This window comes from Sus scrofa, chromosome 3, assembly GCF_054392235.1.
Source record: "Sus scrofa isolate SSC_HxYL_T2T_F1_AM1 chromosome 3, Sscrofa_HxYL_maternal_Yorkshire_Landrace_v2.0, whole genome shotgun sequence".
Lineage (NCBI taxonomy): Eukaryota > Metazoa > Chordata > Mammalia > Artiodactyla > Suidae > Sus > Sus scrofa.
Window position 1 is genome coordinate 84,208,621 of NC_139385.1, and position 19,692 is coordinate 84,228,312.

At 49.0% G+C, this 19,692-nt stretch overlaps 1 protein-coding gene across 7 annotated transcripts in view; it reads left to right on the plus strand.

The window, feature by feature from the left end:
• TGFA (transforming growth factor alpha) overlaps positions 1 to 18,461 on the plus strand; it is a 105,787-nt gene extending 87,326 nt beyond the window's left edge. For 2 of the 7 annotated variants that reach the window (XR_014839565.1, XR_014839568.1), the window contains exons 4-6: positions 7,889 to 9,410; positions 9,629 to 10,760; positions 13,417 to 14,381. Coding sequence is in view for 3 of the 7 variants with exons in the window: in XM_021085860.2 (XP_020941519.1) it covers positions 7,889 to 8,038; positions 10,651 to 10,760; positions 13,417 to 13,424 (268 nt within the window). In the remaining 4 variants the exon portion in view is untranslated. 7 annotated transcript variants of the gene reach the window in all.
• Positions 18,462 to 19,692: the final 1,231 nt, after the last annotated feature.

Here is a 19,692-nt window from a genome sequence, read left to right on the forward strand (position 1 = left end):
GCAGGCTGAGCAACACCTGCTTCAAACCCAGCTGGTTAAAACCCAGGTACCAGAGCCCCAGTCCAGAGCCACTGAGGCAGCAGAACTCCTAGGGATTAGAGCCTGGGGATCTGTATTTTTAACAAGCACCTCACGTGACTCCTGGTGAACAAAGCCTGAAAATTCCTGCATTCAAGTTTTTTTTCTTTTTTTAAAAAAGTATAGTTGGTTTACAATGTTGTATTAGTTTCTGGTGTACAGCAAAGTGATTCAGTTATACATCTGTATTCTTTTTCAGATTCTTTTCCGTTATAAGTTATAACAAGATATTGAATATAATTCCCTGCGCTATGCTGTTGGTCCTTATTGTTTATCTATTTGATATATAGTAGGGTGTATCTGTTAACCCCAAACTCCTAATTTTGGATTCAAGTTTAATTCACTAGTTATAATTTCTAGAGGACAAGGCACTGGGTTGGATCCCTTTGAATAGCCGGAGTCTCTTAAGATGAGGTCTCTGTCCCTCCAGCATCTTTACAGTTCAACTAATAAAATAGTCTGGAAGTGCATGCAAAGGATTGGTATGCATGAGTGGTTAACAGAACAAAACAATTGGAAATAAAGATGCATGCCAAGACCACGCCCGTGGCATGCCAAAGTTCCCAGGCCAGGGATCAAACCTGAGCCACAGCAGTGACAAGACCGGATCCTTAACTGCTAGGCCACCAGGGAACTCCGGGGACTGCTCCTGAAAATATAGCTAAGGCCCATCCCAACCCAGTGAATCAGAATTGCCAGGAATGGGACCCAGGGGTCACATTAATTAAGAACCACCAGTGATTGCAACAGTCAACCATCCCAGGCAAGAAGAGCACATAAGGAAAGCCCCTGGAGCAGGTGTCTATGTTTGGTTGGTGGGGAGAGCAAAGAGGTTACTCAAGGCCTGGAGTGTCAGGGGACCTGCTGTTTTAGGTCAGTGTGGCCACAGCAGGGAGGAGACAAGATTGGTGACAAATTGGAGGCCAGAGCCTATTGGAAGTGGGCCTTTATTCTCTAGGCAGTCAGAGCCATGTCAGTTTTGAAAGGGATGTTTTAAGAAAATTAATCTCAAAAAAATAAAATAAAAATAAAAAAGGAGTTCCCGCCGTGGCGCAGTAGAAACCACAAGTAGGAACCATGAGGTTGTGGGTTTGATCCCTGGCCTCACTCAATGAGTTAAGGATCTGGCATTGCCGTGAGCTGTGGTATAAGTCACAGATGTGGCTTGGATCTGGCGTTGCTGTGGCTGTGGTGCAGGCCGGCGGCTACAGCTCTGATTCAACCCCTAGCCTGGGAACCTCCATATGCCGCAGGTGTGGCCGTAAAAAGACAAAAAGACAAAAATAAATAAATAAAAGAAAATTAATCTGTGCATTGTAGAATACTATTAGGTGGCCTTATACTCGCCCTCTGCACTGTTGACATTTGGGGCTGGATAATCCGTGTTGTTGGGGTTTGCCTGTGGACTAAAGGATTAGCATCCCCGGCCTCTCTACCCACCCCCACAGTCATGACAATCAAAAATATCTCCAGACATTGCCATATGTCCCCCAGGGTTGGGGCGGCATGAGGGAAGAGGCAAAATTAAAAATCACTTATGAAGTTGCCATTTTTATAGGTGGAAAATGGTTAAAATCAGCATTTCATATGGTCCTACCTAATACCAGTAAATAATAGTAAATGTTAGTAAAAACTAGCATTTACTGAGCTTTGCTTCATGCCAGGCACCGCTCTAAGCAGCATCCACATGTTAGGTCCCCGAATGACCCCATTAGTTGGGCGAAGAGCCCGCATTCAGACCTGGCCTGTCTGGCATCCGCAGCTGTGTTTTTAACTAGGATGCGTGAGGGTATCAGACGAGGAGCCCAGGAGGGACTAGGGACCGGGAGAGCCTGCCACCATTAGCAGTGGGGGAGGGCTTTCCTCTTCCCGAGGTGCAGCCGTGTGGGCCTGGGCAGGCTCCTCGGGGTGCCTCTCAGCCTCACCTGGAGAGGCAGCCTGGCCACCTTCCTCCTGGGAGGACTGGGTGGAGCCGCCAGGTCGCATCTGCAGAGCTCAGAGCCCTCCCCACCCCGTAAATCCAAAGCACAAGGATGAGAGGAGTCACCGCCACCATCATTCATGATTATCATTCTTATTAAAATACACGTAGGAGCCTCCAAGGGAACGATGGGAGTATTTTTCTTAGTAGCCTGGTCATCGTGGAAAAACACTGGCCCTGCCAGAAATGTTGCCCTTGACCCAGATCTCAGGAGGCCTCCCAGTGCAGCAGGTGGAAGGCCGTCTCCCCTCCAGCAGTGCCCAGTGCCAAGCCCCGCGCTACCCCAGGCTGTGCCCTGGGAGGTTCTTCTTTGGAGAGAGAGTGGAGTTCTGGCCAAAAGAGTATCAGAAGCTCAGTTTTTCCACCAGAAATTTTGAGAGCCGGCAGCCTGGAGCCTGGATCTGCAGATGACCCCAGGCAATAAGCTTTCCCATGGCCCAGCACACATCGCCTGGCAGAAGTCTTCTGAGAGCAGGGGGCAGGTGGCTCTCTTGTTCTCCTTAGTCTGGGACCCAAGCCCCGCTAGTGGCACAGGGAGATAATTGTCCACCACGTTTACTCAGCATTACCTGTTGGGGATCAGGACAACCGCCTGTCCCTCTCCCCACTCACACTGTGACTATCACTGACAATAATAATAGGAAGCGCTCAGTAAAAGCTGCAGCGCTGCAGCAGGCCCGGCTCCCAGCAGTCCGCATGCCGTGACTCACAGAGTCCCCCTAGCCTCCCTCTCAAGTGGAGATCCTCGCCCTTAGTGTGCAAATCAGAAAACTGAGGCTCAGAGAACTTAAGGCAACTCACCCAGGGTCCCAGAGCCAGCACATGGCAAAGCTGGGATCCAGTCCCACGGATTCCAACCCCCAAACCCAGGTCCTCAGCTGCTGCCCCAGAGGGCACGCAGCCTCGTCTTCACAAAATTCTCCTCAAACAGCTAAGCTCTTGTTTCCAGGAAGGGTGCTGGCACCTTCCCCCTGCAGGTAAACGTCCCTCCAGAGGAAGGTCAGGGTCATTCCCCAGCTCATTGCCCAGAGCACAGACTCTTAAGGAATCCGTCCTGTGGGCCACAGGCAGGGTCTATGGAATCAGCCGAGATACTTTTGCAGTTTGAAAAAGCTGACCATTCCAAAGGCAATAGTTTGCATCTATTGACCCCAAATTCCCAATCCATCCCACTGGGGTTAGTAGGTACAAACTGTTGCCTTTGGAATGGATAAGTAATGAGATCCTGCTGTGTAGCACTGGAAACTATGTCTAGTCACTTATGATGGAGCATAATAATGTGAGAAAAAAGATTTTACACATGTATGTGTGACTGAGTCACCTTGCTGTACAGTAGAAAATTGACAGAACACTGTAAACCAGCTAAAATGGAAAAAATTAAAATCATCATAAAAAAAAAAGAAAAAGCTGACCGTCCATGGGGAGGCGTGGCCACGCAAGCCTCTACCACCTCTTTGCCTCAGTTTCCCCAGTAGATCTTGGCCCGGGGCAGTATTCACTCCACAGACATGTTTCACCTGCCGTGGAGAGTGGTCCATATTGTTCTTTGGTGGTCTGAATTAGCTGTTAGCATTCTGGAAGTCAGGCTTCACATCTCCAAGCAAATGCCCAGCTTCCCTAGAACACGGCCTGCCCCCTCCAATTCTCCAGTTTCCACCTTTCCCTGATGCTCCCCAACACTGAAGCCATCATCAGCCCCTCAATATCTGTTGTCCCCTCTACTTGGCTCACACCAGCCTGCCTTGCTCACTTCTGCCACCGCATGAGCTTATAAGCTCAGTGCAGCAGGACCATGCCTCATACCTTTTTGTATTTATAGTGCCTAGAAGAGGGTTCTCATTCATTAATTCTCATTAGTCCAGAAACTCAGAGTCTATGCAGAGAAAGCAAAATATGTTGTCCCCACTCTTAAGAACCACCCCAACTTTGGGGAGCTGACACACTCCTAGTCGATAAAACTGACAGACCTTGAGGTAAGGCCACGTTAGAGCCTTACAAGGACAAACCCACAGGGCCCCAAGATTAGAGTCTGAAAAGAGGGAGCGCTTCTAAAATATTGTCATTCTTAAGCTTTGTTTTCCCTGAAAACAATAGTCCTCAGGTTTCCAGAGAATGAAAATGACATCTCACACTAAAATATGAAATAAAGGGGAAAAAAAAAAAAAACTTAAAACAACTAGTCAGAAATCACCAAAGGTAGTGAACATTATCCTTAAACATTTATGCTGCAAATGACCCCTAGATTGTATTGTTGGTCCCCCTTTAATAAATCCCCACTAGTAGCCAACTACTTCAGAAGACAAATAGGCAAAGAATTTCCAAAGGCAGTAAGTAAAACCATAGAAGTGCAAGGTCAGGACTCAGACACCAGTTTTTCCCTGAGGCAGATTCTGCAAACAGTTGGTCTGCTGCCTGCAGAAACCTTCAAACAAAGGAAAACAGTTGAAGGAAGCCACCCAGGTGACACATTTTAAGGGTTCCAGTGTTGGCAGCCAGTGGCAACTGGTTGAAGTGTCCGAATGTTCCTCAGTGACTGACTTCCTGACAACTTTCCCACAGCAAAGTGGGAAAACACACTGCTGTCAGCCAAGAAAAACATTCCACATGGCTCTGGCCACGGTACCTTCCAGGGGGAATCAGAACAGACACCCAGAGAGCAGGGACCACCATCCCCTCGGGAGCCTGTGTGACAGAGAACTCAGCCTCCCAAGAGATCAGGATTGGGGAGTCGTTTTCTTGTGGGTGTTTGAGCCACTTTATGTAGATCTGCTGTCATCTCATCAGCCAGCAGATGGTGGGGTATAGGGATTAAGTTAGGGCATCACCCAACCACAAGCCTGGAAAAAGTGCCCGCCCTCTCGCTATCCCACCAGAAGCAGATGCTGAGGGTTGCACAGCAGGCAGGATAACGCAGCAGGTTAAAGGCACAGATTTGGAGGCCAGACAGACCTGAGTCTCTTATACAAGTGACTTGGCACCAGTAAGCCTCCGTTTCCTGATGTATAAAATGGGGCTATTAGTACTTCTTAGGATGGTAATGAGGACCCAGTGACCACAAGGCAGGTGGAACTTTTGCTGTCCAAGACAGAAGCCACTAGCCATGTGTGGCTACTTTATTTTTTTTTTTTTATAGTTGATTTACAGTGCATTTCTTTCTTCTTGATTCTTATTTTGGGGAAACAGCCTGCATGTAATTCCAGAGCCTCGTTTTAAGAATTAAGAAGACATAATCAGAATTCCAGAGCCGGGTGTTTGGCCATATCCAGTCTAAACAGATGAAATGGAATGGTCCAAGGATATGAGAAAATGGTCAGGGAATTCCCATCGTGGTGCAGTGGTTAATGAATCCGACTAGGAACCATGAGGTTGCGGGTTCGATCCCTGGCCTTGCTCAATAGGTTGACGATCTGGTGTTGCCATGAGCTGTGGTGTGGGTCGCAGACGCGGCTCGGATCCCACGTTGCTGTGGCTCTGGCGTAGGCCGGCAGCTATAGCTCTGATTGGACCCCTAGCCTGGGAACCTCCATATGCCGCGGGAGTGGCCCAAGAAATGGCAAAAAGACAAAAAAAAAAAAAAAAGAAAAAAAAAGAAAAAAGAAAATGGTCAGGCTTTCACATATGCCATTCCTCTTCATGATAAAAAAACTCCTATTCTGTTTTGATTCCTTTCTTAAACAAGGGTGCTACATCCCCCATCTCTCCTGCACCCGAACCAGAGGGCCTGGGGTTCAGCTCCCACCCTGGGGAAATGCCCAGAGAGAGACTGGAAAGTGGGGAACGGGAGAGGGGCAGATTTTGAATGGTTAGTTCTCAATTCTGTGTCCTTCAGGTTCTACCTCCATGGTGCTCAGGCATAGCCACACATTAGGGGCACTTGGGGGCCCCCACCAAGTGGATGGGCATCTCCAGGGGTGTGACCATGGCCCTGGCATTTTCCAAAGCTTGCCAGGTGATTCTAAAGTGCATCCAGGTGGGAGCTAGCTGAGTCAAGCATGATTCATTTGTGACCAGTGAGGTGACTCTGCCCCTCCTTGTGTGACTTGTGCTAAAATAATCTGCGTGATTAAGTCTAATATTAGTAGAGGCTTTGGAAATTAAAAAAAAAAAAAAGTATGTCACCAGACTTTTTCTTGCTCCCCCCAATAAAGAACAACAACACTGTAAATCAAGTATATTCTTGAAAGAAAGGAAGGAAGGAAGGAAGAAAGAAAGAAAGACTAACTTTAAATAAGGTACATAAAAATTGGGCTTTGGGATAAAGAGACTTTTCCATTAAGCAGCCTTAAGGACAGAAGCTATATGCTCCGGAATCACAGGTGATAGCCGTAGCAGCAATTTTTGCAGTATCCCTTGTTTGCCATCATCTGAAGCCCATACAGTACCTGTTCCTTTAACATTAAAATGATTAAGTTTGGTTAACATTGAGAAAAATCTATGTTCCAGGAAAATATACTGTATTTATCCTCTGACTCCTTCTGGCATCTGAACTGGGGTCTGGCAGCTCAGGAGACCAGGTTTAAGGGAATCATAAATGTCGACACCCCTGGAGCCAGCCCTAGTACAATAGCACACACACCAGGACCCTTAATCCACCTTCATTTTCCTTGTTCTTCAAAGGTCTTTTAATCTGAAAGTGAAGGTGACAAGCAGGTTACTTCATCAAAAGATAGACTCTTAAAAAAAAAGTTTAACTATCATTGTCATGTCTGGAGGGTAGAACAAAACCTTTAAATCCCATGTGTGATGTTTGGTGCAAGACCGCTCCTTGGGGAAGTCCCGTGTGGGAAGGAAGCCACCCCACCTGAGAAGGGAGTGGTGATCAAACATTTTTATTACAATAAGAAAGTCACCCTAGACAAAGGAACCTTGTGTAAGCTAAGTATTTTCTACTGAGAAGAATCATATGCTTGGAGGAGAAAAAGAAAGTGTCTGCAGCAGAAAATGACTGTCACTTCCTTATAACTAGAACATGTCCTGAGGAATCATCATGCAAGAATCACTGCAGTTCCCACCCCAGAATCTGGGTGGGGGGAGTTTAACATAAGTGAGAACTACATGGAAGAAGCAGTATTAGCCTTCAGTACATTAGAGGGGGCTGTTACTGAAAAGATTGATGCCAAAGAGTCTCCAAATAGTAGCAACACCAGTGATACTATCACCTTGTGTTGGTATGGCCCTTTACAGGCTGCATGCACGTTCACAATAATTATTCTGTGCCCTTACTAATCCTCTAGTGGAGAGAGGGCACCTTGTGGGAAATGAGGACCAGGATTCCTAAGAGACTACTGGCTTTTCAAGTCCTACAATTACCAGATAGTGTTGCTAGCTCCTAGTTCAGTACCCCATGCACTGGACCACCTAGTAAATGCTTGCAAAACTAATTAAACTTAACGAAGAAGACAAAAAAGCAAACCACAGTCTGTCTCCTGCTGGTTTAGCATGTTTTCTTTCTCTCATCACTAGAAATTCTGAATACACATGCTGAGTTTAAAAATAACCTGGATTTTTATGAACTACCAAAATGAACTTCATGTCATAAACATTTTCCGCCTTCCTCACTCCCCCAGGATTTGGCATGGTAACAATAATAAGGAAGGGTTTCAGCAGCATCTTTCCCCCTCAGATGATAAGCTAATGCGTTACCCCTGTTCTCCAAGCAAGAGGTGCCTGTGCAGGGGAGTAGAAATGATTTTGCTGAAGCCTTTATCTCCAAGAGCAAAGGCTGGAGGAGCCCCTTTGGGTTTGGGTGCCTCCAGCCCAGCCTTCCTGGGGAGTGGGGAGAATGAGACTTCTGCCTGGAGAGTGTGCTGACATCCCTGTCTTTCTCAGCTGCCACTCTGGGTACGTCGGCGCACGCTGTGAACACGCAGACCTCCTGGCGGTGGTGGCCGCCAGCCAGAAGAAGCAGGCCATTACCGCCTTGGTGGTGGTCTCCATAGTGGCCCTGGCTGTCCTCATCATCACATGTGTGCTGATACAGTGAGTCTTTGCTGCCCCTGAAGCCAGGACCCCACCTGCCCTCCTGGGGCCATCTGCAGGGAGCCTGAATAACAGGGTCACGTCGTCACCGCTTTACTGCTCTGTTATCTGATTGGTGTTAGCAAAACAGAGAGGAACTTTGGTGACACCATTGTGATGAGGGTGTGCAGGGATGCCAGACGGCACTAGAAATGGCTCCCAGTCTCCTATGCACAGCAATAGCCACGCTTCCTCTCTGCAGAAGGCACTTTGCAAATCCTAGAGCCACTGTTGCTATTACATTAGGTCTTCCCCTTTCCCTATTTCTCTGCCTTCCTCCTCTTCATCCTCCAAAACTCAGTCTCTGCCTGGCATCTTGCAGGAAGCCTTCCTGAGCCCTAGACCAATTGAACTCCTTTTTGGGTATTCCTTAGCCCCATTTGCTTGCCCCCATCTCCCAACTATTCTGCAAAGGGAGAGACCCTGTGGTGGTATTTCCAGCATCTGGCCAGATTTATTCCCTGGAACTCTCTGGAGATCTCTAAGTCACAGAGCAAGCCCTCAGAGTATGTTACCTCATTGGACACATGCAAGGGACTGACACAATAGCCCAAGGCTGCGATTGGCTCAGCGTAGAGTAATTTGTGGTGGAGACAATAAGTAGACAGGCCCTTCTGGCAGCGTGTTCCTGCAGGAAGCCACACTTGAGCCCTCTGAGGTTGCCTAGGGTTTGGGGCAAGTAAATAAGAATCTCCATCCTGTTTGTTTATTGGTTTGTTGCTATTGAGGCATCTAAAGCACACACTCCTGGTTCTAGTAATGAACTGAGTGCCTCCAGCTTGTTGACGGCAGCCACGGCCCACTCACATCCTCCTCCCGGATCAAGCCAGCTTTAAGAGGAGCGGGTTGAGGTCTGCACTGGGCTGGCCTTTCCTTCCTCCACAAGCAGGATGGTCTACTCCCCTGTGTCTTGAGAAACATGTTGGCAGGTGGCGAATGTATTTTCAGGCTGGGACATGGCTCAGCTTCTACCACTCATGAGGACAGCCCCCCCGCCCCCTGGGAGCAATCTAATGACCCCTGACCTCAAGTCTCATGCCCAGCTGGCTAAGTGTGCACATCCATTATTCCCATAGCCCTGCTTCTGTGGCCAGGAGGGCCTAAGACTAGGTGCCCTCGTGGGCCTCCCCAGAGGAACTGAAAAGAGACTCGTGCCATACTCTCTGATGACACGAACAACCCAGGATAGCCAGGCAGCCTCTAGTCCCAGGGAGACAGCCTTCTCATCTCTCCTCTGTCCTTTAGAAAAGTCCATCCTTGCCAGAGATCAAGTTCAAAATCGCTAAGGCAGCATCTAAGCCCTCACTCCCTCCAGGCTGCTGTTTTTGCCCAGGCACCAAGTCCCTCCTGAGTGGCAGAGGTGGTTGGGACCAGTTCATCCCATGCCGGAGGGATCTAGAGGCCTGGATCTCACTGTCTGGGAAGTGCCTGTGGCTGGCACCTCTGGCTGGGTAACTGCAAGACAGCGGTCACTGGTCATCTGGGATCAAGGCCTAGGTTCCCTCTTGCATGGGGTAAGCTGGTCCCAACCTAGACTGTGTTCCTCAGGAGGCACCTGGGCACACTGCTCTGGCCACCCATGGCAGATTGGGCAGAAACGTCACAGGGTCCCTTCTCAGCTCTGCTGCCCAAAGTTTCAGCAGCTCCAGTAACCTTTCAGGGCAGTGCAGAGAGAGTTGGGGCGGGGGTAGTGCCTCTCATTTCCTCCTCTGTTTCCAGGCTCATGTCAGTCAGGAGACCCGCCCAGCCCTCATCAGTGGATGTGTAGATTGTATATACAGTGTCAGATTGAGCAGAAACAAAGTCCTCCGAGGTGTCCCAGGGGAACAGGCATCAGTGTTTGTAGCTGATTAAGGTCATAGTGCTTTCTTCTCTGCTCTTCTCTCGGGTCCTCTGTCTGGCTCTTTTTTCAAGCTGACTCTGCAGACCATTCATTCCTGCCTGCAGAGAAAGGCCAGAGCGTTCATGGCCCTGACGCTTCAGGACTCCAGGCAGCAGGTGCACTGAGAAGATGAGTCTTCCACGGCCTCAGAAAAAGCCTTGAAGCCACGGGGATGCATGACTCATTTTTTCATTCCTTCCATGGGTCCACGCAGCCCACACCCGCAGTCCCTGCTTCGCTGCTCGCACTTCCTGATGGATGACCCCCCCTTCCCAGCTCTCACAGCCCTGCCAGCCTGAAGCGGCCACTGCTGATCCTGACAGCAGTTCTGAGATTGTTACTTCATTTCTGGGGTTCCTCAACTGCTGCTTTGCAGAGCAAGCAGCCAGGGAGTGACAGGTCCCCTCTGACAACTGGAGCCAGGTTGCCCTGCCAACCCAGAGCAAAGGGGCCACATGGAACTGGTCCTTCCGGGTGGCCAACAGGTGCTTCCTTGGGTGTCCAGCTCCCACCCCAGAGGCCACTGCCCTGCAAATTCCTCAGCCCCCTGCTGGGTCTGTCCCTCCAGAGGCCTCACGGGAAGGCTGGGTTCAAGCCCAGAGCTGCTCAGCAGGCCCCTTGGGCAGACGCTGTGCCAGCCAGGCACTCATGCCAGGCTCCTCCCCAAACCGTGTTCTCTGCATCTTTGCAGCTGCTGCCAGGTCCGAAAACACTGTGAGTGGTGCCGGGCCCTCATCTGCCGGCACGAGAAGCCCAGTGCCCTCCTGAAGGGAAGGACCGCTTGCTGCCACTCAGAAACAGGTAAGGGGCTGCGTTGAGGAAGGGCCTTTTCCCCTTGGGAGAAGGACCAGCTCCTCCGGATCAGGGCAGAAGTTCTTGGAGGATGAAGCAGAAAGAAGGGAGAAAAAGAAGAGGCTGTTTATCCCACCAAGTCAGCTTTAGTTTATTTGAATCTTTATTTTACTCAGAAGCGACCTCTTTTATCCCTGCTGGTGACTGTGTGACCTTTAACGAATAACTTAACCTCCCTGAGCCTCTGTTTGCTTTTTTTTTTTTTTTTTTGTCTTTTTGCTATTTCTTTGGGCCGCTCCCGCGGCATATGGAGGTTCCCAGGCTAGGGGTCAAATCGGAGCTGTAGCCACCAGCCTACACCAGAGCCACAGCAACGCGGGATCTGAGCCACGTCTGCAGCCTACACCACAGCTCACGGCAACGCCGGATCGTTAACCCACTGAGCAAGGGCAGGGACCGAACCCGCAACCTCATGGTTCCTAGTCGGATTCGTTAACCACTGCTCCACGATGGGAACTCCTCTGTTTGCTTATTTAAAAAATTTGCAAATTGAGTAAGTACTGATATAAAGTACCTGGTATATTGTCTCACAGGCTGCAGACATGCAACAGATGTTCATTCTCTTGAGAAATCATCTTTCCCATCAGGGAAATGAGGGAGTTGGCCTCTCTTGAAGCTCTCGAAGGACGCAAAAGTCTTAGAATCCTGTGATCTTCATTCAGTTGACCATTGTTTCATGAGTGTTTTCTCCAACATCCACAAAAAATATTGGATGTCTGCACATGAGGCCAAATCCACGTCGCAGGAGCCTTCATCTGAGCATCGCTGGCTCAGGGCTCCTGGAATCCAATAGCAAGTTTATCCAGACCAGCTCTGAAAAGTCTGACTCCCACCAGTATTTCTGGAACCCTGGTTTGTCCAATAGTGCCCAGCATAAATTCCTTGTTAGGAAGTGGGGGGTCAGGAGACAGTCACCACAGGCTTGTCCACCTGGGGGCGTCCTTTTCTAGTTAACAGTCTGCATTCCAGAGGCTCAAGGTTGCCTGGCAAGGGCAGGAAGAAAAGCCATTGAGGGAGTTCCCATTGTGGCTCAGCGGTAACAAACCCAACTAGTGTCCATGAGGGCTCAGGTTCAATCCCAGGCCTAACTCAGTGGGTTAAGGATCCGGCATTGCCGTGAGCTGTGGTGTAGGTCGCAGATGCAGCTCGGATCCCAAATTGCTCTGTGGTGTAGGCCAGCGGCTGCAGCTCCAATTCAACCCCTAGCCTGGGAACTGCCTATGCCTCAGGTGCGACCCTTAAAAAAAAGACCAAAAAAAGAAAAGCCACTGGGAAGCTGCATCGCTGCCGTGTTCATTAGGCCTCCTGGTGATCTGACCTGGAAGGAACTGAAGGCCCAGAAGCACCCTTTACTTGGTCTTCATTTCAAGATCCATAGTCATTGTGCATAAGCGGTCTTTCGATTCAGGAAGGTGCTGATTCATCAGTCTTCACAATAGCCTCATGGAGGAGGGCATGTGTAAACTAAGTCTGCCCAAGGCCTGCGTGGGTCCCACCCTGAGGCCCTGGGGCGCTAGGATGAGACCAAGGGCCTCTGAAGGCCCCACTCATATCTCCTCCTCTACACCGGGGGACCATCCATGGAGCTAATGAGGGCAAATGTTCTTATTTTGTCTTTTAGCAGCAATAGGAAAAGGGTGTATGCCTTTTAAGAAAATTTAGAGTAGACGTGCCCGTTGTGGCTCAGTGGTTACACCCAGCTAGTATCCATGAGGATGCAGATTCGATCCCTGGCCTTGCTCAGTGGGTTAAGGGTCCAGTGTTGCCATGAACTGCAGTGTAGGTTGCAGCCTCAGCTCGGATCCTGAGTTGCTGTGGCTCTGGTATAGGCTGGCAGCTGCAGTTCCAATTCTACCCCTAGCTTGGGGACTTCCATACGCCACACATCAGCTCTAAAAAGCAAAAAAAAAAAAAAGAGTAGATTTTGTACCATCAGTCTGCTCCTCTCTAGAGTCCTTTAGGGTAGAGTAAATTTCTTATTCATGTCACTTCTGCTCCACCCACATCTAAGAGTAGGTTAGCTTTGAACCTGGGATGGGTCTGACCTTCCAGAGATGGTCACCAAGGCTGAAGCCCCTCTTCTGAGATAACAGGTACCTCCCCACCTCCAGAGAAACCATGGGACGGACCAGGGCAGGAAGATGTTCAGACTGGACTGGATTCAGGGGCTGCTGGGGACTGGGGGCATGCTGCCCCCCCATGACAGAGCCAGGATGCCTTCAGGGCCCAGCCCTGAGAAGCAAGGGGGTCTATGTCTGAAGGGCCTTAAGGAAGCCATTTTGTGGCCAGAGCCCCCGACCAGCTCATGAGCTGCCCACTAAGCCATCCCTGTCACCTCCCGTTGGAGAAGGCCCTTACCCCAGCATGCACCCCTGTCCTCTTCGGCCATAGCCCGTTTCCCTTTCGGTCCGCTTTGCCTTGGGCACTGAAAGCACAGTGCCAGGAGCTGCTGCCCCTGAGGAGGGACCTCAGAATGTGGCTTGGACAGCCCAAGAGAAGCTGGTGACTTTGGCTGGGGCCTCCCCAGGTATCTGTCCCAAGCCTGTTTGCCCAGCCTGGCTGGGGTCTGGCCCGCAGAGCTTAACCTGTTTTTCCTTCCGTCCAGTGGTCTGAGGAGCCCAGAGGAGGAGTCCTGCCAGGTGGCCCGCGGCAGCCTGAGGAAGAAAGGACTTCTTGAGGTCGGGACAGCAAGGGCGGCCTGGGACATGCCCACAGACCTTCCCGACTCTGCCTGCGATCGCCTATGCGGCCTTTGCATCTCTTGTGGGCCTTTCTTCCAAACTCTGTCAAGAACTCTGTCTGCTTGGGTTTATGCAGTGTGACCTGGAGAAGAAATCAGTGCACCACAGCTTAACGACTGGTCCAAAAGGACCAGCACGGGGCGGACCTCCCATTTACCTAGTGAGGTGTGTGCGTCCCATCTGCTTCCAGGGCTGTGTGGGTGTGTTCTGCCATCACGGATGCCAGGCTGTGTTTCTCTTTAATGGGCCTATCTTCCCACAAGGCTCCATCCTACCCGACACCAGAGAGTCCCACAGTTGGTACAGTTTTTTTCTTATCCGCTCATGGGGGAAGAAGGTAGAAAAGGCATAACTGCTTTTTGCTACGTGAAGACACCAGAGGAGGGCACGTCTGCTCTCTGTCCATGAAACCCTCAACCAGCCTGAAGTCTTCCATCGTCGCATGAGGTTGAAGACCTTCCCAAGCCATCACCACCCTCAGAGATGAATTCTTATTTAGTAGATGGAGAATGGTTTTATTTTTAATCTCCTAAGTCAATGTCAAAAATGTAAAACCAGGAGTTCCCATTGTGGCTCAGTAGTAATGAACCTGACTAGTATCCATGAGGACACATGTTCAATCCCTGGCCTCGCTCAGTGGTTTAAGGATCCAGCATTGCTATGAGCTGCAGTGTAGGTCACAGACGAGGCTTGGATCTGGCTTGGCTGTGACTGTGGCGTAGGCCTGCGGCTGTGGCTCCAATTCAACCCCTAGCCTTCGAATTTTCATATGCCTTGAGTATGGCCCTAAAAAGACAAAAAAGAAAAAAAAGTAAAACCCTTTCAGACATGTGCAGTAATGATGTATGTATTGCTGGCTGGAAAGTTATACTGATTAGAAATGCCTGGGAGTTCCCATTGTGTCTCAGTGGTGACAAACCCAACTAGTATCTATGAGGATGCTGGTTCGATCCCTGGCCTCCCTCAGTGGGTTAAGGATCTGGCATTGCCGTGAGCTGTGATGTAGGTCGCAGATGCGGCTCGGATCTGGTGTGGCTGTGGCTGTGATGTACACCAATGGCTACAGCTCCAATTCACCCGCTAGCCTGGGAACTTCCATATGCTACAGGTGTGGCCCTAAAAACATCAAAAAAAAAAAAAAAAAAGAAGGAAAAGAAAAGAAATGTCTGGTCTTTGGGAGACAGCTGAAGCTTGAGAAAAGCCGCCCAAGATGGGTGGAGATGGAAGCAGATGAATTGCTGATGGGAGCAAAGATCAGGGTTCAGAGGTCATGCCATTTAATACCTGAAGCAGGTAAATGCCCCAGGATACATTCCTGTTGAAAAGTTAGTGGATCTGTCAGTGGAGATCTGGCACCTTGTCGAGGAAGGGAGTGTGTGTGTGCGTGCCTCTGCCTGGGGAAACACAAGAGTGACTGCACGGCTCTCTTCTTAAACATGTTCCCCTTCTAGTGGGCCCTCCAAGAAACTGTTTGGAAACAGAGCATTAGCAGAGAGCCACAGGCATTTGGGTCTGCGTCCATGGAAGCAGGACCGGTCACTTATTTTCCATGTTATGACTTGGTGGATTTGATGCTTTATTTTTAAAAAGGAGAAATTGAACTTTCCTGTTTATTTTCAAGCATTAGAAGAAATATCCAAGTGATTTTTTTTTTTTTTCTTTTCCAGTCAGGATACTGGTTTTATTAACAAAAACCCTAACAAGCCACCTCAGCAGTGTGGGTCTCGCTTTTCCCTCAGAGAAGGAAAAATTGTTCTTTGGGTCCTTTTCAACGCAGTGGGCCTGCCTTTGGGAAGCGTGGTTTCCTTCAACTGCACACAGGAGCTCCTCCCTAGGAACTGTCATTAAAATCTGAAACAGGGAGTTCCCATCGTGGCTCAGCAGTTAACGAATCTGACTAGCATCCATGAGGACGAGGGTTCAATCCCTGGCCTCCCTCAGTGAGTTAAGGATCCGGTGTTGCCGTGAGCTGTGGTGCAGGTCACAGACTCGGCTCAGATCTGGCATTGGTGTGGCTGTGTTATAGGCCGGCAGCTGTAGCTCTGATTAGCTGTAGCCTGGGAGAACCTCCATATGCTGAGAGTGCGGCCCTAAAAAAAAAAAAGGCTTAATTTAAAAAATCTGAAACAGGAGGAGTTCTCTTGTGATGCAGTGGGTTAAAGATCTGGCATCGTCACTGCGGCAGCTTGGGTCACTGCTGTAGCGCAAGTTTGATCCCGGGCCCAGGAACTTGCACACACTGCAGGTACAGCTAAAAGAGAAAAATAAAATAAGCAAAATAAAATTTGGAAACAGAATAACAATGAAATAATATATAAACTCCTCATGTCAGGGAACTCTTTATTCACTAATAGTGGAAAAATGGAAGATTTCTACCTATTAACCCTCCAGTGCATCTAGCTCCTCACAGCGAGAAAGTGATCTGTAAACTCTGCCAAGGTGGCTTGAAATTTCTACCAACTCATTTTGTCCTCCCCACATTCTTCTGCCCCAGTCTGTCTATCTCAATGAATTCTCTCTGTATTCCTTACAACCGAGACAATGATATGACCCATGTCTTAATTCTGGCACTTTCATTGAATGATGCTGCGCCCGAGGCACCAAGAGCAGAAATGGGATCTGTTCACCCGCTGGCCCTCGACAGTGTCACTGACACAGCTCCTGGGGTTTTGGTCATAAAAGAACATAGGCTCAGGTGTGCATTCCTTAGGCCGGTCCTACAGCAGCAGATCTGCGGGCTGAGGCTTGACCATAGGAGACCATCGCAGTTGACACTGGTTTGCAGACCCCAGTTTGTATTCCCTCTTCTCATCAGGCTCTCCTGAAAGTCTGATTGCCGTTCAGAGAGACTCGTGAAAGTGGAGTAGCATCATGTGTTTTTAATGTGAGATCCCGCTTGTACTTTGGGACAATCTGCCTCAGTCTTTTAGAAACTCTTTGAGGTCTGGTTGCCTTGAAAGAACATGAACTGAGGTTGAGAACATCCTGTGGGGTTTTCTCCCCCTCATGGATGGAAGGATCAGTGTAAGTCCAAGAGCCTTTGCAGAAGGATGAGAAGATGAGGGTGGAAGCAGAGGCAACCTTCTCAGTTCGCTGGGGGGACTTCACTTGCAGTGTCTGTAAATGCTCCAGTTCAGCAAGTACCAGCTGCCAGTGCTTCCCTTCTTGTGCCTGTACCACCACAGCGTGCACGGGCACAAACGTGTGCCTCCCCAGAAGTGCCTCTCAGAGCAGCAGGTCTGAAAAGCATTGGAAGCAGAAACTGGGGTGAAGGCAGGCCGGGTCAGCCCTTTGTCCATGCTCCAAGAGATGAGAACCTCGCTTCTTTACTGATTTCTCTTTCAGAAATCAGATGGCCAACAATCATTAGATTTTTGTGCCATTCATAGTATTGGGACTTCTTGGGTTAGCTATAAAAGTGCCCCCCTTTCAGGTTAAAAATCATCTTCTAATCCATCTCTGTAGGCACCGTGTGTTTCCTTGCCTTTTAGAAAGCCCAGTTCAGCGTTCCCGTTGTGGCTCAGCAGGTTAAGAGGATGCAGGTTCAATCCCTGGCCTCGCTCAGTAGGTTAAGGATTCAGCATTGCCACAAGCTATGGCATAGGTCACAGATTTGGCTCGGATCTGGTGTTGCTGTGGCTGTGGTGTAGGCCAGCAGCTATAGCTCCAGTTGAGACCCCTAGCCCAGGAACTTCCAGATGCCTCAGGTGCCACAGTAAAAAGGGGAAAAAAAAAAGCCGAGTTCATTATGATTAGGGAGTCATTCCCAAGAGCTGACCTGGTAAGCAGCCACACACCTGAGGGTGGGGAACAAAGCTGTTTCCAGTGTGTCTCAGGAGAAATGAAAACCCCCTCGCTTAAAAAGGGGGGGTGGAGGGAGTGCTTCCACATCTTTTATGGAGCCTGGATTCTCCCACTGCTTCATGGGCTGTGACTTCCTTAAGCATACTGGCCGGAAACATCGTCTTCTAGATGGAAGGTTATATAGCAGCCTGTTGTATCTGGGAGACACTTCGGGACCCACGTCACGTGTAAGCAAGCCAGATAGGAGCTTGTCATAGTGGCCAGCAGAGGACAGGGCGGAATGTCCCCAGAATCTATTTTCCCGTGGGAGGAGAAGGTGGAATTGACATTCCCCCACACACACTGGGGAAGGAGGAGGTGTGATTCTAGAGTTTCTTGGGAGCCTGTTGTTTGCAGGCAGAGAAAGCGTCTGGCATCTTCAGGTTTCTGAGGTCCAGCGTGCCTCTGTGCGCACGAACCCCTGTCCGCTCTTCCAGGCAATTTTGGCAGCAACTGTTCAATGAGGCTCCAACCCTGCTCAGGAGATCCCAACCCTGTAGTAGGATCTGGGCCTTGATTTCTCCCAACCTGCTCAGTGGAGGAGGGGACAGGGGGATGATTCAAAAGCCCAGGACTGAGGGGGACATCCCAGAAACAGGACCAACACATACGTTTGTTCTTATTGTTCTAACGTAAGACCTGTTCTCTCTAGCCACTGATTTTACCAGGCTTTCTAAAAGATCTCGTGGTAAATACACACATGGTACTGAAAACAACCCCTCTACCCAGTGTAATAATTTACTGAAGTATTCAACTCTTCATTACCTTTATGATAGCAAACCTGATGCTTTTTTTTTAAGAACTTGTTACTCTGACTTCTGTATATGTTGCACTGAAAAGGTTAATATTTAATGTTTAATTTATTTTGTGTGGTAAGTTAATTTTGATTTCTGTAATGCCTTAATGTGATTAGCCATTCTTTTCCTTAATATCTGAATTATAGTTATTTAAAGAGTAGTGAGCGATATAAAATGCAGTTGTGTTTTTCAGTAATATGTATTGTTGTTCAGTTGTACTGTACCTTGTTTGAAAGGATGAAGGAATGAACTCTTTTTTTTTTCCTAAATCGAGACTGGAGCTTTTCTTTCATGAGATTGGGATATGGCTGAAGCATATTAAGATTTTTCTCTGCACATGTCAGTGATGAGGGGGGGAAAAAATAGATGCTCTTTTGCAAAATGTGGGACTCCTAAAATTAACTATAGTTGATCCCTGTCTGCTTGTAAAAACAAAGTTCTCTGAAGTTCTTCTCAATACATAAGTACTTCATTTACTAAGTGTCCAACAATATGCTAATTAGTGTGGAAGGAAAAAATTGAAATAATCTCTGCCCCCAAAGGAATCAAAATCTGGCTGAGAAGGTCAACGGACCTGCAGAAAGGAATTCCACACTAATTCCAGACAAAATGAAAATAAAGCCCAACACTGTAAGATAGAGAGCGTGTGTTCACAGCTATAGTTCTCCAAGCATGGTCCCCAGATCAGTAGCCTTGGGAACCTGAGTACTTCTTAGGAATGCAAATTTCCAGACCCCACCCCACACCTATTAAACTCTGGAGATGCCCCAAGGCCCCTCCACCTTCCAGACGATTCTGATACATGCTCAAGTGTGAGAACCACTGTGCTTTGGGGCTCGGTGAAGGGCAAATTCATGTGGGGCTGCAGTTTTTAGGAAAAGCTTTCTAGAGCTTTTCAGAGGAGGTGAAACAAAACACAGTTTACCCCTTAGTGTTCAAAGTTAATATCCATCAGGAGTTCCTGTTGTGGCTCAGCGGTAACAGATCCAACTAGTATCCATGAGGACCCAGGTTCAGTCCCTGGCCTCACACAGTGGGTTAAGGATCCGGTGTTGCTGTGAGCTGTGACGCAGGTGGCAGACGCAGCTCAGATCTGGTGTTGCTGTGGCTGTGGCATAGGCTGGCGGCTGCAGCTCTGATTGGACCCCTAGCCTGGGAACCTCCATATGCCGTGGGTGCGGCCTTAACCAGAAAAAGAAAAAGAGTTAATACCCATCAGACAGTATGATCTCGAAGGAAGGGCTGCACTCATTTGGCTCTTCTCTGTTCAGACTAGTTGAAGGAAAAAAACAGCCTGGCCCTCTTCCTCCACACCTCACTCACACCCCCGTTCCCCACCTCCCCGTTTCTGACCATAAGGAACTCTTCCAAAACTGTCAACCCAGTTCTTACAAGCACGGCTGCGCTTGAGTTCCCTTGGTTAAGCCTCTGCTCCTCTGACCCACCTGTGGACTCTGCATGTGCAGCATAAGCTCAGGGAGAAGCGGTGGAAAGTGAAGC